The sequence below is a fragment of the Geotrypetes seraphini genome, chromosome 11, assembly GCF_902459505.1.
Source record: "Geotrypetes seraphini chromosome 11, aGeoSer1.1, whole genome shotgun sequence".
NCBI lineage: Eukaryota > Metazoa > Chordata > Amphibia > Gymnophiona > Dermophiidae > Geotrypetes > Geotrypetes seraphini.
The window spans coordinates 48,378,060-48,402,260 of record NC_047094.1 but is presented as its reverse complement, the minus strand read 5'-3'; the positions used below and the strand labels follow the sequence as shown (position 1 = coordinate 48,402,260).

The 24,201-nt window shown below is 43.0% G+C and overlaps 1 protein-coding gene across 1 annotated transcript in view; it reads left to right on the top strand.

Moving 5' to 3' along the window:
* The window catches only part of MSS51 (MSS51 mitochondrial translational activator), a 67,265-nt gene that overhangs the window by 11,233 nt on the left and 31,831 nt on the right, over positions 1-24,201 (top strand). The window contains exons 2-4 of the mRNA XM_033962775.1: positions 4,605-4,814; positions 8,639-8,794; positions 16,015-16,139. Of these exons, the coding sequence (XP_033818666.1) occupies positions 4,630-4,814; positions 8,639-8,794; positions 16,015-16,139 (466 nt within the window). The 5' untranslated portion in view covers positions 4,605-4,629. The remainder of the gene's footprint in view (positions 1-4,604; positions 4,815-8,638; positions 8,795-16,014; positions 16,140-24,201) is intronic.

Here is a 24,201-nt window from a genome sequence, read left to right as displayed (position 1 = left end):
AATTCACAGGGTTACACAGAATGCAGGTGAATAACTGTACTATTAAGGTGACGATGGAAGTCACTAAATTCTGAGGATTCATTATTGGTTCAAGAACCTGATACAAGCCATTTCCCCTTTGTGTATCTTCAAAGGCTTAGTGACACTCCCAAGAATCTCTCCCAAGTGGTATTCCACACATTGACCCATAAATCTTTATCCTTCATGTATAGCATGGGTGTTCAAGTCCCTCCTTGAGGGCCACAATCCAGTCAGGTTTCCAGGATTTCCCCTATGAATATGCATTAGATCTATTAGCATACAATGAAAGCAGTGCATGCAAATAGATCTCATGCGTATTCATTGGGGAAATCCTGAAAACCCGACTGGATTGCAGCCCTCGAGGAGGGACTTTGACATCCCTGATGTATAGGGTTACCAAATCAGGACCCCCCCCTAGACCCACCCCCAGGCCTGCCCAGTTCCACCTATCCTCACCCTGTTACACCCCAATCCTGCCCTAGCCCCACCCCCCGCTGTCTGCTCTCGTCGGGTAGGAGCACCTCCGCCTAGCTGGGATACCCTCTGTGGGATCCCAGGAAGTGACATCAAAGGGAGAGCTGAGGCTGGTGCAGGCAGCAGGTTGGAGAATTCAAAAGGTACGGGGGAAAGGGAAAGCATGCACACAGCAGAGAAGAGTACAGGGGCACCAATGTCCAGGTGCCTCCTATCCTTGCTATGACACTGTTTACAATCATATCATGAGAGAGGTATAGAGAAAAGTCTGAGAATTTAGAAGGGATTAAGATAGGGAGGGGAGGAAATGCAGTATTTGATAGGAAAGAGGGAGAGGTATAGGATAGGCTGAGGATGTCAACACAGATAATCTGCAAGTACCTTTGGAAAAGGTAAAAACTTATGAATTAGATTAAGATTAACTGAATGAATCATTAAATATGAATGTTTTTAGATCACTTTTGAATTTATTTAGGGAAGATTCTAAATGGAGGTGTGAAGGGAGGGAATTCCAAAGACTGACTGAGACTGAGTCTGAGACTGAGAAATTAGTGTGTCATGTGGTGCTATATCTTATCTGTCTAGAATTGGGGATTACAAGAAGATTCTGTTGCAAGCAATGTAATGTTCGTGAAGGTGCACAGTGATATGGATATGGTCAAGATAGGAGAATATGACTAACAAATTTTAAAAACTAAGAGCAAAATGTTATAAGCAAATCTGTGTGTGATTGATAACCAATGATCAGTCTTAAGTAAAGGGGGTCACATGATCATATTTACGAGATCTAGTAATGAGTTTCATAGCACTATTTTGCACGAATTGAAGACATCTCACTCTTTATGGCAAAGTCCAGAATATAGAACATTACAGTAGTCCAATTGTGAGGAGGCCAAATAAGCAAATTACCTGTAAGAAATCAGCCAAATAGTTGCAACATTTTATACTACTGATCCCAGGGCAAGCAGTGGCTTCCCCCATGTCTATCTCAATAGCAGACTATCAACTTTTCCTCCAGAAACTTGTCCAAACATTTTTTAAACCCAGATACGCACTGTTAGCACAACCTCTGGCAACAAGTTCCAGAGCTTAACTATTCTTTGAATGAAAAAGTATTTCCTCCGATTTGTTTTAAAAGGATTTCAATGTGATTTCATTGAGTGTCCCCTGGTCTTTGCGCTTTTTCAAAGAGTGAAAAATTGATTCATTTTTATCCATTCTATATCGCTCAGGATTTTGTAGATCACAATCACATTCCCCATCAATCATCACTTCTCCAAACTGAAAAGCCCTAATCTCTTTAGCCTTTTTCCCATGAGAGAAGTTCCACCCCACCCTTTATCATTTTGGTCACTCTTTTTTTACTTTTTCTAATTCCACTATATATTTTTTGACATACAGTGACCAGAATTACATTACATTACATTACATCTGGGATTTCTATTCCGCCTTTACCTTGCGGTTCAAGGCGGCTTACAAAAGATTTATAAAACGGGGTTACAGTGTAGGAATCGAAGATACATTAGAGTGGTAGTTAGGTAAATTCGAGGTAAGGATAATTACAGTTTACAGTAAAATTGTGTACATGGAGGTAAAATTAGGTGATGTTAGGGCTGATTTAGGAGTTTCTTAAAAAGTATTGTTTTTATTTCTTTTCTGAATGTCTTGTAGTCTGATGTGGTCATCAGTAGGTTGGAGATTCGGGTATCCATTTTTGCGGCTTGAGTGGCCAGGAGGCCATCGTGAAGCTTTGATCTTTTTACTTCATTGATTGGGGGAGGCATGAATGGGGAGTGCGCTTTTCTGTGTCTGAGTGTGGATGCCCGGTTGAGGCGGTTATTCAGGTAGGAAGGACTGTCTCCGTTTAGGGATTTAAATAGCATGCAGTAGAATTTGAATTGTATTCTTCCTTGGATTGGTAGCCAGTGTGAGTTGATGTAGGCTTCTGTGATGTGGTCAAATTTTCTTAATGAGAAGATGAGTCTCAAGGCTGTGTTTTGGATTGTTTGAAGTTGTTTGATCATAGTAGCAGGGCATGGGAGGAAAAGGATGTTGCAATAGTCTAGCAGTCCTAGGATTAAAGATTGTACTATAAGCTGGAATTGATTTCTTTCAAAAAATTTCCGGACTTGTCTCAGATTTCTCATGATTGTGAAAGATTTCTGGATTGTATTATTTATTTGTGGTTGCATGGTACAGCTTCTGTCTAAGGTCATTCCTAGTAGTTTTATGGTGGTTTGGATGGGATAGTTGATTGAGTTGAGTTCTAAATATTTTGAGGTTTGGATTTTGTCATTTTCGAATAGGATGAGTTTGGTTTTGTCTGGGTTGATTTTAAGTTTGTGATCTTTCATCCAGATCATAACTGTATTAAGTATTCGGTGTAGGGTGTTTGGCATGGTGGGTTTAGGCTGATCGTAAGGTGTGAGGATGGTAATGTCGTCCGCGTAGCTATAGGTGGTTATACCTAGATTGTTCAGATGTGTTCCGAGAGAGGCAGTGTAAAGGTTGAAGAGGGTGGGGGACAGTGGGGAACCCTGTGGTACTCCGCAGGGGTTTGCCCAAGGTTCTGATTTTACGTTGTTTGATTTTACGCTGTAGGTTCTGGATTTTAGGAAGCCTTCAAACCAGGCGTATACTTTATCAGAGACACCTATTGCGTCCAAGATTTGCAGAAGGATATTGTGATCAACTAGGTCAAAGGCTGCGGTCAGGTCTAATTGTATAAGGAGCATTTTCTTCCCTGTGCTGAGGTGTTGTCTGATTGTGTCCATAAGGGAGGCTAGGAGAGTTTCTGTGCTGAAATTGGATCTGAAGCCAGATTGCGTGGGGTGGAGTATGTTATGGTCATCCAGATAATTAGTGAGTTGTTTGGCCACTAGGCCTTCTGTAAGTTTGACGTATAGCGGTATTGAGGCAATAGGTCTGAAGTTGGAGGGTTGGTCTGGTGGTCCTTTTGGATCTTTTTGGATTGGAGTGATGATGATTTTGCTGAGTACAGAGGGGAAAATGCCATCCGTGAGCGTGGATTGAATCCATTGTAGAAGTAGTGTTCGGAATTTTACACTGGAGGTGGTAAGGAGGTAGGAAGGGCAGTGGTTGTAGTCACAAGAGGCGTGGCTGTATTTTTTGTAGAGGTTATTGAACTCGGGCCATTGTATGTTGGTGAATTGAGACCAAGTTCTGTCTGCTGCTGTTGAATCTTTTTCTGTGGGGTGAGTTGTGATTATGCTTAGGTGGGATGGGGTAGAATCGAGGGTGGCTCTGGCATTGATAATTTTGTTCTTGAAGTGATCAGCTAGGAGGGTAGCTGATGGGATTGGGGTATTGTTTGTGGTTGTGTAGGGTTTGGTGTCTGTCAGATCTTTTAGGATTTGGAAAAGTTTTTTGGTGTCTTGGAATTCTGTGCCTATAAGATTTGAGTAATGAGTTTTCCTTTTGTCTTTTAGTAGTCGTTTGTATTGTTTGATGCTGCTTTTCCAAGCAGTTTTTGTTTGTTCTAGATTTGTTTTTCTCCATTTTCTTTCTAATCTTCTACATTGTTTCTTGAGTTGGAGCAGTTCATTGTCAAACCATGGGTCTGATCTTCTGTTGGTTCTGGTTTTGGTTTGTAGTGGGGCTAATTCATCAAGGATGTTGGTGGACATATGTTTCCAGTGAGAGATGAAGTTTTTTGGGTCTTGGTCTTGGAGTGATTCATCTACTTTTGACCAGAAGGTGGTTGGTTCGATATATTTGCGTGAGGTGTATGTTCTTTTTATGTTAGATTGAGGTGTGGTTTTGTTTTTGTTCCAATTGATTTTGAAATTGTAGGTGAAGTGGTCTGACCAAAGCGATGGGGACCAGGTACCTTTGGGGGTTTGAATTACTGGGTTGGATCGTTGGTATGTCATGAATGCTGCAATGTCCAGTTGATGACCTTTTTCATGTGTGGTTTGTGGGTTTAGGATTTGTCCTGTTTGTCTCTCTTGGATAAATTGTAAACTCCTTCAAGCAGGGACTGTATTTCATATTTATTATACAGAGTTGTGTATATCTAGTAGTGCTGTAGAAATGATTCATAGTAGTGATGATATTCACTGTTTTAGCCTTTTACCTTGACCTTTCAGCTTATTTTCAACCCTCAAATTTACTATGGCTCAAAGAAGACAGAGACCATCTTCTAAATCTAATCCCTCTAAGCAGAATCCAGGAGCGTCAGCAGCATTGCAGGGCTACTACATGGATTCTTTGGGCTTCCAGGCCATGGATATCAATGTACCTGGGCTGTCTCAGGTCATTCTGCAAAAGCTGAACATGGAGAACTATGAGGATTATAGGTAAGTGACACCAGACCACAAGTGAACCAATTACCAATCTGTGCTCAGGTAAAGCATTAGAACTAATGGAAGTGGTAGCAATTGTGCAGACACTGCAGATGAAGATAACATTCCTGCAGCAAATATAGGCCATAGTGAGCTTGTACATGGACTAGGGACATGGGTGGACCTGTGTTGGCCTGAGCCCCTCCACTTTCTCTACAGACCCACCCAGCAGTGGCACACCATTGATATAACTGGTGGGGATTCCCAAGACCTTCTAGCTGACTTACAAGTATAGAAAAACCTGCTACTCCCTGTTAGAAAAGCACAGCAATTAGCGGCAGCATTCTTAGCCACTGATCCTGACACCGTGGGCATATTCAGTTCATTTGTGAGAACTGAGCATGCCCATGATGCCAACAGCTTGTGCTACTATTTTCTAAGTAGGGGCAGCAGGTTCCAGATATCTTCAGCTGGCATGGTTTGGGGATCCTCGCCACCTAAGGTATTTTAATTTTTAAATTTCTTAGGAGAGTGGATGGGGGAGGGGGAGGAGAAGGGAGGAGAAAATGCATGGCCACCCAGCATCTTATCTATTGGCCCACCCAAAAATTGCCACCGGGCAATGATACTGTCATGGACCTGTTTCTGGCCATCATCTCTCTGTCATCTGTTTCTGGTCCTATAAGCTCTCTCCCATTTATAGAATCTAGTTCTACGCCACTTACCTGCGCTATTATATGCCTTGCTGACATTTTTGCAGATAGTATACACTTAGGAGTATATGTGCTACTGTTCTGTAAATTTAAGCATGCAAGGCACACAATAGATGTAGGACCCTAGCAACAGAATTCCCTTTATAGCAGGGGCTTAGCCACAGGCTGCCGGCAGACAAAACAAAGTTCCTACTTCTCGAAAATGACAGAATCCCTACCATAACAAACTTTGAAATAAACTCCATCTCATACCCCCATACAACCCCACCTAAAAATACTAGGGATGACAATAGACAGAGGCTGTACCATGCAACTACATATCAACAAAACAGTCCAGAAAGCCTTCGCAGGCAGCGTAACCTAAGATAAATCTGAAAATTCTTCGATAGAACACAATTAAGACTCCTGACTAGGCCTACTAGACTACTGCAATATCATATACCTACCCTGCCCCACCACCATGATAAAACAACTACAAACAGTGAAAAACACAACCCTCAGACTGATCTACTCACTGAAGAAGTTCGACCACATCACCGCCGCATTCCAAGACACACACTGGCTACCGGTACAAGCAAGAATGTACCGATAAATTCTACTGCATGTAAATTCTACTGCATGCTCTTCAAAACCCTATATAAGAACATAAGAATTGCCGCTGCTAGGTCAGACCAGTGGTCCATTGTGCCCAGCAGTCCACTCACGCAGCAGCCCTCTGGTCAAAGATCAGCGCCCTAACTGAGACTAGCCCTACCTGCATACATTCCGGTTCAACAGGAACTTGTCTAACTTTGTCTTGAATCCCTGGAGGGTGTTTTCCCCTATGACAGACTCCGGAAGAGCGTTCCAGTTTTCCACCACTCTCTGGGTGAAGAAGAACTTCCTTACATTCGTACGGAACCTATCCCCTTTCAACTTTAGAGAGTGCCCCCTCATTCTCCCCACCTTGGAGAGGGTGAACAACCTGTCCTTATCTACTAAGTCTATACCTTGAGTACCTTGAATGTTTTGATCATGTCCTCTCAATCTCCTCTGCTCGAGGTAGAAGAGGCCCAGTTTCTCTAATCTTTCGCTGTACGGCAGCTCCTCCAGTCCCTTAACCATCTTAGTTGCTCTTCTTTGGACCCTTTCAAGTAGTACCATGTCCTTCTTCATGTACGGTGACCAGAGCTGGATGCAGTACTCCAGGTGAGGACGCACCATGGCCCAGTACAACGGCATGATAACCTTCTCTGATCTGTTCGTGATCCCCTTCTTTATCATTCCTAGCATTCTGTTTGCCCTTTTCACCATTGCCACACATTGCGTGGATGGCTTCATTGCCTTATCAATCAGAACTCCCAAGTCTCTTTCCTGGGAGGTCTCTCCAAGTACCGCCCCGGACATCCTATATTCATGCATGAGATTTTTGTTACCGACATGCATCACTTTACACTTATCCATGCTGAACCTCAACTGCCATGTTGCTGCCCATTCTCGAGCCTGATTATGTCACGTTGCAGATCTCCGCAATCCCCCTGCATCTTCACTACTCTGAATAACTTCATATTGTCCGCAAATTTAATCACCTAGCTCGTCGTACCTATGCCCAGATCATTTATAAAGATGTTGAAGAGCACGGGTCCAAGCATCAAGCCCTGCGGCACCCTACTGGTGACGTTCTTCCAGTCTGAGTAATGTCCATTAATCCCCACTCTCTGTTTCCTATGCTCCAGCTAGTTTTTTATCCACGTGAGTATTTCACCCTCGATTCCATGACTTGCAATTTTCTGAAGTAGTCGTTCATGCGGAACCTTGTCAAACGCCTTCTGGACCATTCTACCTGAACACTTACCTAACTCGGAACAACTCTTCCAGACCTAGGAGATTTCAGACACCCTTCACCCACTCCCCAATCAAAGGCATTCAGCGTAAAAAAGTACATGACGGACTACTCGCCACGCAAGCAGCGAAACTAGACAGCCACATCTCCAATTTACTGATTTCAGCACCAAACTACAAAACCTTCAGGAGGAAATAAAAACCAGGTTGTTCAAGAAATATGTCAAGACAAACTCTTGATACAACCAATATCCTCACTCTATCACCAGACTCCAAATGTTACAACCAAGAGCTTCCCTGTAATCTTCCGGGAATGACCAGAATCTCTTCCTTTTGTAATTCGCTTAGAACCGCAAAGTATTGGCGGAATCAAAGAAACTAAAGTAATGTTTCCTACATGCTACCAGCAGTTGACCTAGAAGTCTTCCCTTTGATACATTTGCGTTTTGCGTCAGAGGGAAGGCTTCTGGGTTGGCTGCCAGCAGTGTGTAGGAACTGTTGCCGGTGACCTGAAGATGCTGCATGGGCTGGGGAGTGAGAAGGGAGGGAAAGAGAGGCTGCTGTACAGGCTGGGAGGGATAGGAAGGAAGGGAAAGAGAGGGAGATGCCCACCCACTTTGGGTTCAGGCCTGCCTAAAATTGGTTGTCTGGCTAAGCCACTGCTTTATAATGTTTACATTCTTACTGACACTAGTAGAAGAAATCCCTATTAGGGGCTCTATCCTTGTCAACACAGGTACATAATAGTAGGCAAAGTGAAAGAACATCATCATTATTGATACAGATATATTAGAGACGCCCTATTGACCAATATAGATTCAAATGCCTTTTATTTGCACTGGCATAGCTTGCTTCTTTTGCTGCTGTGGTACAGCTTTTCTCCTTTTTTCTGCACAGATGAGCATGTAATTTTCTGCTCAAAGGAAATAAGTGTAATAAAATAAATATTGCTGGTGATCAAATAATACATATAGACACAGAGAATCTGATGGCAGAAAAAGAGTGGGAAACCCATTTCGTCTGCCAGTTTCCTTCTGTGCTTCAGAACTTAGTCTGCATTGAACAATATAGCTGGGTAATTGTGGAACATTAGTATTGTGTTGTATTGTATTACATTGAATTGAATTGAATTGTGTTGTATTTGCTCTCTAGCTTTCCTCCTATCCCTTCTACTCTGCATACAATATATCCTGTTTTCTTGAGTTCCAACATTATACTCTTCTACCACCTTCTCTACTAGGCAGTTTCATGCATTTAGTACATGTCATACTGTGATCTCATTGGTTGGTGCTCTTTTTCATTTAGGTCAGCTGTTGATGGTAGGAAGCCAGCCACAGCCTTTGGGATCCGTACATACTTTGACATGTTTCAGAAAATGGAAGACACATTTAAATTCTGTGTGGAATGTAAGAAGCTTCCAGATGGTCTCCCTGACCCCAGAAGCCTTCGCCGATGCAAACGGTGCAAGATTTCACTTATACTTAAACTAGAATGTTGTGTGTTTTTTTTTTATTTTTTAAAAATCTTTATTGATTTTTAATCTAAAACAGTGTCATACAAATGAACAAACAGTAGGTATTGCATACATTACACTAATATTTGTACAGGTAACATATATCATTCAAGATTTTCAGTTTTCCTACATATAACAATAACATAATTTAACATAATATATAGTATAAATGAAGAATAAAGTTACCCAAATGTCACCATCAATATTTATTCCCCTCCCTCCAATCCCCCATCCCCCATTGATATGTAAAGGTGAATGAACAAAAGGAAAGATAAGATAAATATGCATCATTATAATTTCCCCAGTTCGATTAAATAAAATAGATAGTTCTAAGTCTAATAGATGCTGGCATTGTCATATTGATATTGGGACTTTGGATCATCTGCTATATTTTTGTCCATTTATATTTATATTTTGGAAGTCAATTTGGGGACAAATAAATTTAGTTTTGGATTCAAATGTTCTACTATCATATGAGGCTATAATTTGTGGAACGATATTACATGTGAAATCCACTCTAGATAAATATAAGAGTTGTCTATTTATGATCATGACAGGTATAGCCATTCAATTGATAACGAGTAACTGGAAGAACCATGACAGAATAAGTTATACTTTTTGGTGGGTGAACGTGTGCACCACTTACAGATATGAAAGAATTAATGCAGAGTGTAGGGGATTTAGTGGTGTATTTAATAAAGTTTGGAACCCATTGACTAAATTTGTAAAATTATAAGAATGTTGTGTGTTTTATGGCTTAGAGATACAAACCATGCTATTGGCATCCTTTGGATCACATGTGTATAGAGTGTACCCAATCACATATTCTTAATGTGGTAAACTGACAGCCCCCCCAAAATTTTTTTTTTCAAAATAATGTTTATGTGCTAAAATATTATAATCATCACAAAATCCTTTGAAAGTAGGGAATGTGATCAATGTAGCAGAAATATGAACTCTGTAATAGTTCATGAATATGACCCAGCGATATGCATATGAATCTCTTCAGCTCTCTTTCAATATAATCTCCCTCTGATTCTCATTGAGGGACAGAGATCTGATCTAATCATGTCCACAACTCTTTGACACCTATGATTTTCACATGCCTGTGATTTATCTATGACTTTTAGAAAAGCCTGTGTAAAGGTTGTTGAAAGGTAATAAGATCTTTTGATAAATTGGTGAGAATGTCATAGGTATCAATACAGTCTACTATTCTATAATTCCTAGTGTCTAAATCCTATAGCATGCAACTCAAAAGGGGGCATGACCAGGGAAGGGGCATGGGCGGGCCAAGATATTCCAAAAATTTGCCTGCAGTTTTATAGAATAGTGGCATTTTGTAGACCTCAGTCATATCCCCCCCTCAGACATCTCTTTTATAGCCTTTCCTCATATGAGAGGAGTTCCATCTCGTTTATCATTTTGGGCACTCTTCTTTGAACCTTTTCCGCTCTATCTTTTTTGAGATACAGCCACCAGAACTGAACACAATACTCAATGTGAGGTCACACCATAGAGCAGTACAGAGGCATTATAATATTCTTGGTCTTATTTACCATCCTTTTCCTAATAATTCCAAGCATCCTATATGCTTTCTTGGCTGCCGCTACACACTGGGCGTAGTGCTTATGATAACATATAGATCTTTTTCTTGGGCGCTGACCCCTGAAAGCTAATCAAAAAGTGTATTAAATTAGTCCAATAAAAAAATATATCACCTTATTTTCCTTATTAGTTTTTAATTTTTGAGTGGAATATGTCCATTTTTAAATGTATTTCTGCTATCTTTATATGTTGTATAGTAACGAAGGAAATGCATCACTGTTTCTAGTTCTCTGGTGTTACACTGTTACAGGGTTTCAGTTAATTTTTGTCTACATATTTCTATTTGTAGTTTGTGGTTACTTATACCATACTTGGTGAGGATCTATCTGTGTTCTACATTTGTGAAAGAGGCCAGTTATTCCATTGAATGTCTTTGTAGAATTGATCTGTACTAATCCAGTTTGTTTAGTAGGTGTGGAGGGGCATTTTAGATATGAAATCTAAATCCAAGTTTACACATTTTGCCGAAAATGTTCAAAAATTCCAGTAGCGAAAATGGGTTCGGAGTTTACTTAGGTAAAGTCTGGTAATCCTATCCATAACTGAACATAATATTCCAAGTTGGGGCCTCAACACCTCCTTTCTTCTGGTTTTACCCCTCTCTATGCAGCCTAGCATCCTTCTGGTAATGGCCACTGTCTTGTCACGTTGTTTCATGTCTTGTCACTGTCTTGTCATGTTCTTGTACATCTCTTCTGGGTTTCTGCACCCCAAGTGCATCACTCTGCAATTCTTTGCATTAAATTTTAACTGCCAGACATTTGACCATTTTTCTAATATTTGGCGATCTCTTCTCATGGTATCACCTCCCTCCAGGATATCTACTCTGTTAGTGATCTCCATGTCATCATCAAAAAAGCAAACTGTTCTGTCTAACCCAGTGTATCGCAAACTGTGTGCCTCCTGAGATTTCTGGTGTGCTGCGGTAGAATGGAGAAGAGGAGAGGTGCCAACGCCGGCTGACTGTCTACAGAACATGCCTCTCACGAAGAGAGGCACCTCCTGTAAGCAATTTCCCGACACCGGCACCTCTTCTCTCTGCTGGCCCTTCTCTCCAGCGTAGGGCCTTCTCTTGACGCAAGGCCCATTTGAAAGGCCTTTGCATATGTGCTGACGTCAGTGCATGTGCATGATGTCATCATGCCGACGCCAGCGCACTTCTGGGTGTCTCGAGCCGGGGACACTAGGTATACAAACCTAAGGTTTAGTTTAGTTTTAGTTTAGTTTTGATATTGGGTGATTGCGACCGTTTAGGTGTATTGATGTTATGGTGATTTTGTTCTTTGGGCTTGCCAAGAAAATTTTTGTCTTTTCAGTGTTTAATTTCAATTTAAAGTTGATAGTACATAGTTCAATTTCAGTCATGATATGGGAAATGTGTTCTAAAGTTTCATTGGTCGCGTTATTCAGGGGAATTAAAATAGAGATATCATCAGCATATATGTAGTATTTTAGGTTTAGCTTTTATAATAGGTGTCCTAAAGAAGAAATGTAGATATTAAATAAGGTGGGTGATAGTGGGGAACCTTGAGGTACTCCCAAAGGGTTTTTCCAAGAGTTGGAGTATTTCCCATCGCTGATAACTTGATATGATCTTTTGGTTAAAAAACCCTGAAACCAGTTCCAAACTCTTTCCATGAGCCCCATTGCATCTAGGCAATGTAGCATTATTTCATGATCCACTAGGTCAAATGCACTGCTAAAATCTAGTTGTAGGATCAGAGCACCTACAAAAAAAGGTGGTTGAGGACTGACGCTAAGTCTGTCTCTGTGCTGAATCCTTTTCTGAAACCCGAATGGTGTTCGTTAAGGAGGTTAAATTTGTCTAGGTACTTCACTAGTTCCAGGTTGACCAATCATTCCAGTAGCTTAGTGAATAAGGGAATACTCGCTATGGGTCTGTAATTGGACTTCATTGCGATTGAGTTATTTTGATCTTTAGGGATGAGTGTGATCAGGATGTGTCCTATTTCCTCATGGTATGTCCCACTGATGAGAGTGGTTGTTATCCAGTTAAATAAATCTCTTTTGAACTCAGGTACTGCAACTTTCATGATCTTAGATGGGCATTCGAATAGCAAGCAGTTTGATTTGGAGTATTTGTTAAACAAAGTGAGGAATTGATGCCAATTAGGGAGCTCAAAATGATCCCAGAGCATGTCTACTCTGGGTACCCTTTCCTGCGGCCTGAATTGGAATTCGAAATCAGGTGTGGGTGTAGGTATTGTTGCTCTTAAGTCTAAAAATTTTTTGTTGAAGTAGCAGGCAAGGGTGTCAACCGATGGTATGTGTTCATTATTCTTTTTCAGAATCTGTGTTGTGTCTGTTAGCCTATTTACCAGTTTGAACAGTTCTCTGCTATTTATTTTAGATGTTCTTATTTTTTGTGTGAAGTGTTTAGAACGTTTTTCTTTTATCAGGGTTTTGTAATTTTTAATTTTTTTGTTTCCAGTTTCTTTTATCTTCCTCTTTGTCTATTTTGAGCCATGTTCTTTCTAGTTTTCTGAGTTCCTGTTTAAGATCTAGTAGTTCAGCATCGAACCACTTTTTTTGATACCCTCTCTTTCTTTATGTATGTTTGAATTGGTGCTATTTGGTTTAACACTTCTTTGCTGAACTCTCCCCATTTAGTGGGGAAGTTCTGTTCTTCCTCAATTTGGGGATATAGTTCGTAATGTGCCCAGAATTCGGTTGGATTTATGATGCCTCTGCTGGTGACTGTTTTTTTCTTTATGTTTTTACTTATGTGTTTTGCAAATGATTGTTTCTTTTGCCAGTGTAAATCAAAATTGCAAATATAATGATCGGACCATAAGCATTTCTCCCATGCTCCTGTACAATATTGTATTTTTGATTCTGGGATGTCTTTGTGAGAAAAGGTGACTATATCTAATTGATGTCCCTTTTCATGTGTTTCCTCCTTATCTGGTATTGTTAAATCGAGGGTAGTTAGAAACGTGTCAATTTCGATCACTTCTGGTTTTCCCACTTGTTCTAGATGTATGTTTATGTTGCCCAACAGCAGATTATATGGTCCTCTTATGGGGTTCGCCGTGAGGAATTTGAAGAATTCTTCTTTGGCTCTTGTCCATTTTGGGGGAGGGGGATATAAAATAGTGTCACAGCTAATGGTTCTTCCAGTTCAGTATTAGTGATTTTACAAGTTAGGATTTTGAATTCTTCTGTAGTTTTAAAATCTATCCTGCTGAAATTGAAGAATTCTTTTAAGATTATTGCAAGACCTCCCCCTTTTTTCCAACTTCTAGATACTGGAATGATTTTGTAACCCTGCGGTGACATTTCTTTCATTATAACATCTGTATCAGAGACCATCCATGTTTCAGTTAGAAATAGGAGGTCTGGGTTCTTTTGTTCGATCCAGTCATGTATCACCTGTGCCTTGTTTCTCATGGAACGGGCCTTCAGGTAGTATCCCTTGAACTTCCCATGGTGTGTTGTGGTAGGGATTTCGGTGTATACTAACTTTTTTATACTAAATAGGTGCTGAATATCAGGTGACATGTCTTTAGCACGGATTTAAATCTCATCAGACCGGTTCATAGACAACGGCGCGAAAGACAAAAGCGCGCGCCGACAATTGAGCGCAGCGCACGCCGCCGCACCGCTCTAAATTACAGTTTTTAGGGGCTCCGACGGGGGGTTTTGTTGGGGAACCCCCCCCAGTTTACTTAATAGACATCGCGCCGGCGTTATGGGGGGTTTAGGGGGTTGTAACCCTCCACATTTTACTGTAAACTGAACTTTTTCCCTAAAAACAGGGAAAAAGTGAAGTTTTCAGTAAAATGTGGGGGGTTACAACCCCCCCACCCCCCACAACGCCCCCACAACGCGGCGCGATGTCTATTAAGTAAAGTGGGGGGGTTCCCCCCACCCACCCCCGTCGGAGCACTAAAAACAGTAATTTAGAGTGGCGCGCGCTGCGCTCAATTATCTGGGTGCGCCTTTGTCCCGGCGCGCTTTTGACCTGACACCCATCAGACCTTTTATATCCAAAGGAGATAGCCCCCCCCACTACAAGTTCATTATTTGAACATTGTTTATTTATTTAGTTTTATATCCCCTTATCATTGACTCTCAACTCATAATGAAATTTCATATTAGAATGCTGGTTCAAAGTGCTTTCTTTAAAATCCAGCTGTTGCGGTGTTTAAGTCTTTTTTTTTTGGGGGGGGGGCTGCTTGTTCCCAGGGGAAAGCAGTGCTTTTCCAAGTCTACCGAGCTAATAGCTGTTCATGGGTGTTATCTCCAGGAACTTGTCCAGTGGCTTTTAAACTGTCATGCTGTGACATCATCATTGTTTGATGTGAGGAGTGGCCTAGTGGTAGAGCTGCTGCTTCAGCACCCTGATGAGGCGTAGCTTAGTGGCAGAGCTACTGCTTCATCACTCTGAGGCTTTGGGATCAAATCCCAGCACTGGTCCTTGTGACCCTGGGCAAGTCACTTAGGCCCAAATTCTGTAACCGGCGTCTAATGTTAGGCACCTGTTTTGGAGGTTCCTATCTAAATTGGCGCCTATCTAAATTGATTAACAAGCTCAAGTAAACTTTTTTAATCAGCAACAATTGAAACTTAGGCGCCTATCAAGAAAGAGTGATTCTGCAATGCGGCGCCTCTAAAAATTTAGACGGTCTTCAAAAAAATAGGCGCTTTGCACATTAGGCATGGGCGTGGCTACGTGTTAAGAGCCTTATTGCAGAATCGCTGCTCTTAAGCGTGCTTAAGCGCTCACATAGGCACCTAACTTTTAGTTGTGCCTAGAGCTGGCCTATTTATTGGGCGCCTCCAAAATAGGTTCCGCTCAGCGTGATTCATTAAACATCACCCAATTTTACCTGAATTGCGCTGAATGGTGCCTAGTTCGGCGCCTAACTTTTGGGAGCTTCTTACATAATTTGCCCTTTGATCCTCTGTTGCCTCAGGTGTAAAATAAGTAACTATATATGTAAACCACTTTGAATATGTTACCACAAAAAAGCAGTATACAAGTCCCATTCCCCCTTCCCTTTTATGGAGTAAATTTCCTCTAATTTGTTTAAAATTTGCTGCTATCTTTCGGTTTTGTGCAGTGTGCCCTAGTCTTAGTACTATTTACAATTTAAATATCAATTCCCTATTTACCTGATCTGTGCCACTCATGAATTTATACATTTTAAACTGCAGATTTCTCAAACACTGACACCTCATCAAAGTGACCCCATTACTAACCTGCGCTGGGGGACAGCAGGAACACTTTCTGGGCAGGAAGTAAAGAAATGCTTGCAAAATACATTAAAATAAAGCAAAAAAATGGGGAGAAATTCCAAAGGAGAGATGTTCAACCATATTAGAAACAAAAGTATATAAAATAGAAGAAAAAGATGTTTGTAGTATAGGTACAAGATCCTTTATCCGAAATGCCGAAAACCGAATAAGCTCCGAAAACTGAAATTGGTAGTGCATACTCTCAAATCCTCTTTTTCCCGTGTTCATCTGTTTCTCAGCATGTCCCCCTTGTCTCTTTTCTCCACTTTAAGACCTGTTCCTTCTTACTTTCTCCTAGGTGTCAGAATGTGTATTACTGCAGCTTAGAGTGCCAGCGAGCAAATTGGCCTGACCACAAAAAATTCTGCAAGAAACTCAAGTTGGCAGCCATTGATCGGCTGGTGGAATGGCTCGTGTTCATGGGTAAGAACTAAGAAAAGCTTGCGGGAGATTTCATTGGTTACCATGATAATAAGCATTTAGCGATGAAATGCCGTGGTGCAGTGGTCTCAAACCTTTTGCAGGGCCACATTTTGGATTTGTAGGTACTTGGAGGGCCTCAGAAAAAATAGTTAATGTCTTATTAAAGAAATGACAATTTTGCAAGAGGTAAAACTCTTTATAGTTTATAAATCTTTCCTTTTAGCTAAGTCTTAATAATAATATTGTAATTTATAGCTAAAGAGACATATGATCAAGAAACTGTTTTATTTTACTTTTGTGATTATGATAAATATACCGAGGGCCTCAAAATAGTACCTGCCGGGCCACATGTGGCCACCAGGCTGTAAGTTTGAGACCACAGTCATGGTGTATGACAAGAGAGAAAGGCCATTATTGAGCAAGGTTGTGACTGGCAAGCCAGTTCAGTAACTCACCAGCTGTGCATAGTGATGACAGAGGCCGCAGGTGTGATTTTCAGATCAGGTCTTCTATTCCGCCTGTGCTTATCCCAAACTCCACCCCGAACATGGTTATAGGTGGATGATGTTAAAACAGGGTTACCAGATTTCATCTGTGAAAAAGAGGACATGTGGTTCTGCCCCATTCCGCGCCCAGCCCAGCTCCGTTCTGCCCCCAGCCCTGCCCCCATACAAATTTCATCTCTTCTTTCCTGAGCTCTTTTCGGGCCACTTCTGGAGGGCCTCTGAGCATGCGCAGATGTGACGTGATGATGTCACATTGCATCCCAGCATGTTCAGATACCCTTCAGACTTGCCCCTCCCCAAGCTTGGGATCTTCCAAAACCCAAACAGTGGGTTTTGGAAATCCCACCAGGCACCCGGACAGTCCTCTAAAAAGAGGAAATATCCAGGTTTTTCCAGACATCTAGTAACCCTAGTGGCCCCGCCCATTCTGCCCCAGCCCCCCACTCCACCCTCAGCCCTGCCCCACCTAATCCTCAGGTGCCCGATCGGCAGCTGCTTCTTAAATATCTTAATGACGCCAGGCCACTCTCTGACCTCCTCTGAATAGGTGGGAGACTTGTGGAATACTGGGAGGCCTGAGAACAGATTTGCTCAGACAAATGGGCTCTGGACATTATTTGAGAGGGCTAAAAGCTCAAATCTTTTCGTCCTCCTCTGGACTTCTTTGTAGATTCTCCGGCCAGAAAGCCAGAGAAAGCAGTCAAAGTACGGCTGCTGCAGATACAGGTAGTAAAGTAGGTACTGGATGCCACATAGAACAGCTGCTGCAGATACAGGTAGTAAAGTAGGTACTGGATGCCACATAGAACGGCTGCTGCAGATACAGGTAGTAAAGTAGGTACCTATCCTCAGATATAGGTAGTAAAGTAGGTACTATCCCCAATCCTCCATCTCAATTAATCATCTCAATACTTCAGGGACTGAGACGTTTCCAGGCAACTCTTCCGGAAATGATAATCCAGCCAACGTCCTGCAGGAGCTGGACTACTTGTGCCATTGCTTTGTGGCCTTCAGCCTTTGACTCAGCTGTGATTAGCTAATTGTACAAGTTTGGGTGTACCTGAATCCCAACCTTGTGCAGGTATGCTGCTGCCACCACCATCATCTTGGTAAAGGACATAAGAACATAATAATAATAATAATAATAACAGCTTATATACCGCAATACCGTGAAGTTCTATGCGGTTTACAAAAGATTAAGCAAAGGTACAAATTGACTGACTTCAAGAGGGGAAGAAGAAAGAGAAGTAATTAGAAAGGAAATTCATTGTTGAGGAGAAAAGTGATCAAAAGGACAATAGGTCGCTATTGAGAGGAAAGAGATAAGTGGATCAGTTGTCAAGATGTTTTAGGAACAGGTGTGTTTTTAGACGTTTCCTAAATTCCTCATAAGTAGAGGGCAAAAGTAATTGTTCTAGGTCTTTACCCCATGATGCTGCTTGGTGTGAGAGAAGGAATTCATGGAGTTTTTTCAGTTTGCAACCTCTCACTGGGGGGGAAACGAAGTTGGAATGTGAACTTCTCTTATGTCTGTTGGTTGAGAAGGAGAAAAGGTCAGTAATGTATTTGGGGGCAAGTCCGTGTAATGCTTTAAAGCAGAAACAGGCAAATTTGAACTTTACGCGTGCCTTCATCGGCAGCCAATGTAGCTGCCGGTAGTAGGGTGTCACGTGGTCAAATTTTTTTATTCCAAAGATTAGTCTGACTGCCGCATTCTGCAACAGTTGTAGGCGTCGCATATTTTTTGGGGAAATTGCCAAATAGGCGATGTTACAGTAGTCAAGCAGGCTTAGTACGAGGGATTGGACTAGGATTCTAAAAACCGATGTAACAAAATAAGCTTTAAGGGATCTGAGTTTCCAGAGAGTGAAAAATCCCTTTCTGATTAAGGAATCTACTTGGTCTTTCATGGTTAGGCATTGATCCAGAGTTACACCTAGTATCTTTATGGAGGGCTGGATAGGGTAACTAAGGTTATTGATACAGAGGGGTGATTTAATGTCAAGTGGATGTGGTGAAGCAATGAAAAAAGTCGTTTTATCTGAATTAAGTTTGAGCCTAAAGTTTGTCATCCATTGTTCCATCATGTTTATAGCTTCTGAAGCTTTGGGAATAGTTTCGGAGACAGAATTGGTGAATGGGATGATAATTGTAAAATCATCTGCATAACTAAATAGTTTTATCCCCAGCTGGGTTAGCTTCGTGCCCAGTGAGGACATGTAGACGTTGAAGAGCAATGGGGATAGTGGAGAGCCTTGGGGCACACCGGATGGATTGCTCCAGGTGTCGGAAAGTTCATAATTAAAATGAACCTGATAGGTGCGGGATATAAGGAAGCCACGGAACCAGTTCAACACATTATCCCGGATACCAATGGCATCTAGGCATTGTAGCAGTTTCATGTGGTCCACTAGATCAAAGGCAGAACTCATATCGAATTGCATTATCAGGGCATTAAGGCCTTTACTAAACAGTAGGTGCAAATTGTCTAAGATAGCCGCAATTACTGTCTCCGTACTGAATAATGGCCTAAAACCAGATTGAGTTTCATGGAGGAGAGAGAATTGATCAAGATAACCCATCAGTTGGGTGTGAACCAATCCCTCCATAATTTTTATAATAAACGGAATGGAAGTTACCGGTCTATAGTTGGATATTAGGGCTGAGGGTACTTTACGATTTTTTAGAATTGGGGTTATAAGAACTGCCATCTCCAGATCAGACCTTCGGTCCATCAAGTCCAGCGATCCGCACACACGGAGGCCCAGCCAGGTGTACAACTGGTGTAATTTTAGTCACCCATATCCCTCTATGCCTCTCGTAAGGCGATGTGCATCTAGTTTGCTTTTAAATCCTAGAACGGTGGATTCCACAATAACCTCCTCTGGGAGAGCATTCCAGGTGTCCACCACTCATTGCATGAAGCCAGTGGCGTACCTAGGGTATGTGGCACCCGGGGCCCATCATTTTTTGACACCCCCCCCCCTCATGTAAAATTTTTTTTTTTTTTTTTTTTTTGCAATAACCATGAAATGGAATAAATGGTCAGAATAGAAACAGGCAGTGAAAATTTTCTTTTTTTTTTTTTTTTTTTCAAAGTATTTTTATTGAGAATGGCAAAAGGTCCAGACAAGCAACCATGGTCTGTACAGAAACTTATACATTATCAAAAAGAACACAGAATGAGAGTAACAGCAACAACAAGCATGAACAAGCCTCTCCCAAGAGAAAATTGCCAATGAGAGGCATAGCAATACACAACAAAAGGCCAAAACTTGGGGCAAGCAAACAAATCCCACCCCAGAACCCACAAGAATAATAAGCCGGACTAGACCCTCAGCCATATTTTATAATGAAAAAAACCCCCACAAGCAACAACACCCAGACCGCTCACCAGACACACCAATCCGCACAACAAGCACCCAAGAAACACCCAGCCACCACCCAGACAAAACTACCAGACACACCTACCCCACCAAGCCCAGACCCAACCCCCCCTCCCCAGAGAGTGCAAGCGCAAAGTGGACCGTGAAAAGGGCAGCTGCAGAAGTGGAAAGCCCCAGATAAGTAGGTTAGCTAAAGAAAGCCCACAGATAGAAGAAATCAGGATAACAGAAGTTCCAACAAATGCTCCCACAGAAAATTTTCTTTTATTGAACCTCATTTATGTAACCATTATTCCAAACATAACATAACATAAATTATGTCTGAATTGTCATGACATCAGAAGTACATATGGAGTAGTTGCAGGTGATGCTTGGGACAGTTCTGATTATGTTAGTTTGGTTTTATGTGTTTTTTTAATAGAAGGGTTTTTATTTCTTTTTTTAAGGTTTTGTAGTTTGTGGTCGAGGTCAATAGGTTGTAGAGTTGGGGGTCAAGTGTTGCAGCTCGAATGGCTAGGAGGTTGTCGAACAGTTTTTTTCTTTTGACGTTTTTGGTTGGAGGGTGTGTGAATGGTGCGTGAGTTCTCCTATGTCTGTTTGAAGTGGATTGAATTATTTAGCTGAAGAAATTAGTTACCCCCCCCCCATTCCACACACATTAATTCTCTTCCATTTTTGTTCCCATTATAAAAAAACACTGATAAGTTCCCAGGAAAAAAATACATTAAAATAAGAAGTGAAAACAAAGGCCCCTACAGATGAGAACATAACATAAGAATAGCCTAACTGGGTCACACCAATGGTCCATCGTGCCCAGTAGCCCATTCTCATGGTAGCCAATAGTGCTGCCTGATTCAGAGAAAAATATTTCATTCGATCCGATTCACCCTGTTGAATCGATTTTTCGATTAGATTCACTGTTAATGACACCGCTTTTTAAGTTTAAACAAAGTATAACAATAAATTTCACAACAACAATAAATTTCACAAAGTACTTTAAAAAAAAAAAATCACATTTTTCCATTAAAGCAGTTCTGGAGACATTTGCTTGAACAGTCTTTTTTCCCAGTCCATAAGCAAGCAATATGAAAAAGATTTCCTTAATTATCTACTCAAACATTTTTGCTATTTACTTTCATTGTACCTAGACTATTATTCAGTAGAAAAAATTTAGTTTGTTCAATCAAGCAGAACATTCACTCATAGAAGTCCAATGTCCACACAGGATTTGATTGAACAAACAAATTTTTTCTACTGAATAATAGTTTAGGTATACTGAATAGCAAAAATGTTAAAGCCACACAGAAAAGCAGTAAAAGTCAATAGGTTCTCCAAGTGGGAACAACTGAGTGCACCAATCCAGGGCAAGCAGACGCTTCCCCCATGTCTTAATAACAGACAATGGACTTTTCCTCCAGGAATTTGTCCAAACCTTTCTTAAAACCAGCTACGCTATCTACTTTTAACATAACTTCTGGCCACTTCATTTTTAAGCTTAGATCTTTCCTTCCAAACAGAGACCTTGCTAGATGTCAAATACAGCACAAGGTAACTTCACATGGACTTAACTGTGCAGGAAATGAATCTCCTCATACACCCACCATATAGTGCAAAAATGTGCAAAGGTCTGTTTTTTTCTTTCGATCACTACATAGCCTAATGCCACACAAGCAGCGCTGTTACAAACATATTCTGAAGGTCAATGCTAAGGTTGACAAAGTTTCCTTCCTTGGACCAGAAGGAGATACTGACAAACCACTGGAAGAGATTCTAAAACAACTACCCAGAAATAACACCCAAAGACCCACTCAGTGTGTGAACCAGTTGAGTGGAGTGGACTAACTGGGGGTGGAAATGGGCCCAGAGTTTGCTCAGCAGAATTTCCCAGACTACCTCTTCCTCTCAACACACTGACATGCTACCACCACCACCAACACTAGGAACACCTCACCGAGTATGCCAGCAATGCTTATAAACTTTATAAAACACATTATTATATTTTCTTATAAAGCATATATTTTAACTGAACTCAGCCTTGCCATTCACAAAAATAGAAAAGTTCCCATTTCAAGCTGTCTCATGTACACTTTTCAAATCTAACATATTGTAATCACAAAACAGAAAATAAAATTATTTTTTCTACCTTTTGTTCTCTGATCAATATTCAAATCTTGTTGGTCCCAGGCTCTTGTTGTCTTGCTTGCCAGGGTCTCCTTTCTCCGTGCTAACCATCCGTCTGCCATCTCTGTTCTCCCCTTCCGTTTCCCTTCCCTCTCCCGGAGATCTGGCATCTTTCCTTTTTTTTGTCTCCATCCACAGATTCACCTTTTCTCAACTCCCCACCACCCCAGGATCCACCATCTCTCCCTTTCTGTTCCCAACTATCCTCCTATCCAGTATCTCTATCCCCCCTCCACACCATCCCCTGTTTCCAAGTTCTCTCCCTTTCTGTTCCTTCCCTCCCTAAATCCCATTATGCACCATCTCTCTCCCACTCCTCTGTTTTTAGACCCATTATTTCTAACCCCCAAAGTCTGGCATATGCACGTATCTTTGAACCCCCCCTTCCCTCTCTCCCTCTGTGTACTTTTACACCAGGACCCCCCCTCCCCCGAAGGTCTGTCCCCCCTCCGAAGGGCTACACCCCACCCCTGAAGACCTGCACCCCCCGAAGGACTTTACCTCCCACCCGAAGGTCTGTCCCCCTCTGAAGGCCTAAACCCCACCCCTGAAGGCCTGCACCCTCCCCGAAGGATTGTACCCCCCACCCGAAGGTCTGTCCCTCCCTGAAGGCCTGCACCCATCCCGAAGGCCTGCACCCACCCCGAATGCCTGCACCCACCCCGAAGGCCTGCACCCACCCCGAAGGCCTGCACCCCCGAAGGCCTGTCCCCCCCCTTGAAGGCCTGACCCCCCCTTGAAGGCCTGCCTGCTTGTCCCCCCTTGAAGGCCTATCCCCCCTTAAAGGTCTGCCTGTCCCACCCCCTTGTAGGCCTGTCCCCCCTTAAAGGTCTGCCTGTCCCACCCCCTTGTAGGCCTGTCCCCCCCTTGAAGGCCTGACCCCCCCTTGAAGGCCTGCCTGCTTGTCCCCCCTTGAAGGCCTGTCCCCCCCCTTGAAGGTTGGCACCCCCCCAAAGGCCTGCACCCCCTTGTAGGCCTGTCCCCCCCTTGAAGGCCTGCCTGCTTGTCCCCCCTTGAAGGCCTGTCCCCCCCCTTGAAGGCCTGCACCCCCCCTTGAAGGTTGGCACCCCCCCAAAGGCCTGCACCCCCTTGAAGGCCTGCACCCCCTTGAAGGTCGGCACCCCCCCTGAAGGCATGCACCCCCCCTGAAGGCCTGTCCCCCCTTGAAGGCCTGTCCCCCCCCTTGTAGGCCTGCACCCCCTTGTAGGCCTGTCCCCCCCCCCTTGTAGGCCTGTCCCCCCCTTGAAGGCCTGCCTGCCTGTCCCCCCCTTGAAGGCATGCACCCCCTTGAAGGTCTGCACCCCCCCCCGAAGACCTGCACCCCCCCTTGAAGGCCTGCCTGCCTGCCTGTCACCCCCCCTCCCCCTTGAAAGTCTGCCTGCCCGCCCGCCCGCCCCACCCTGAAGGCCTGATGCCCCGACCCACCCCGAAGGACCATTCGCCCCCCTGGCCTCCCCGCACTACCTATGAAGCAGCCGCAGCAGGATCGCGACGTCAGCTATATTTGCGCTACTTAGGAGCTGCTTCCTGCGTCGCGGTCCCGCCCCCTCCTCTGACGTCAGAGGAGGGACGGGACCGCGGCGCAGGAAGCAGCGCCCAAGCAGCTGAGGGATTGCTGACGTCGCGATCCTGCTGCGGGCTGCTTCATAGGTGTGCTGGAAGGTCAGTGGGGCGAGCGGTCCTTCGGGCGTGGGGGGGGACTGAGCGGCAAGGCCGGGAACACCCCCTCAGGGCTGGTACCCGGGGCGGCCCGCCCCCCCCGCACCCCCCTAGGTACGCCACTGCACCGAACCAAACTGATAGAAGGAGAATGAGCTTCTTCAGGGATCTGACCCAGTTCTAATACCTCTCCGTCTCCGTGCCGACCGACCCCCTCAAGGACCGACCCTTGGAAACATGTTTTCAGGCTTGGAATCCAGTTAAAAGGCAATAGACGCTCTGTCTATACCTGGGACCAAACTGAAAGAAATTTGTCCAGCCCTGGCAAGT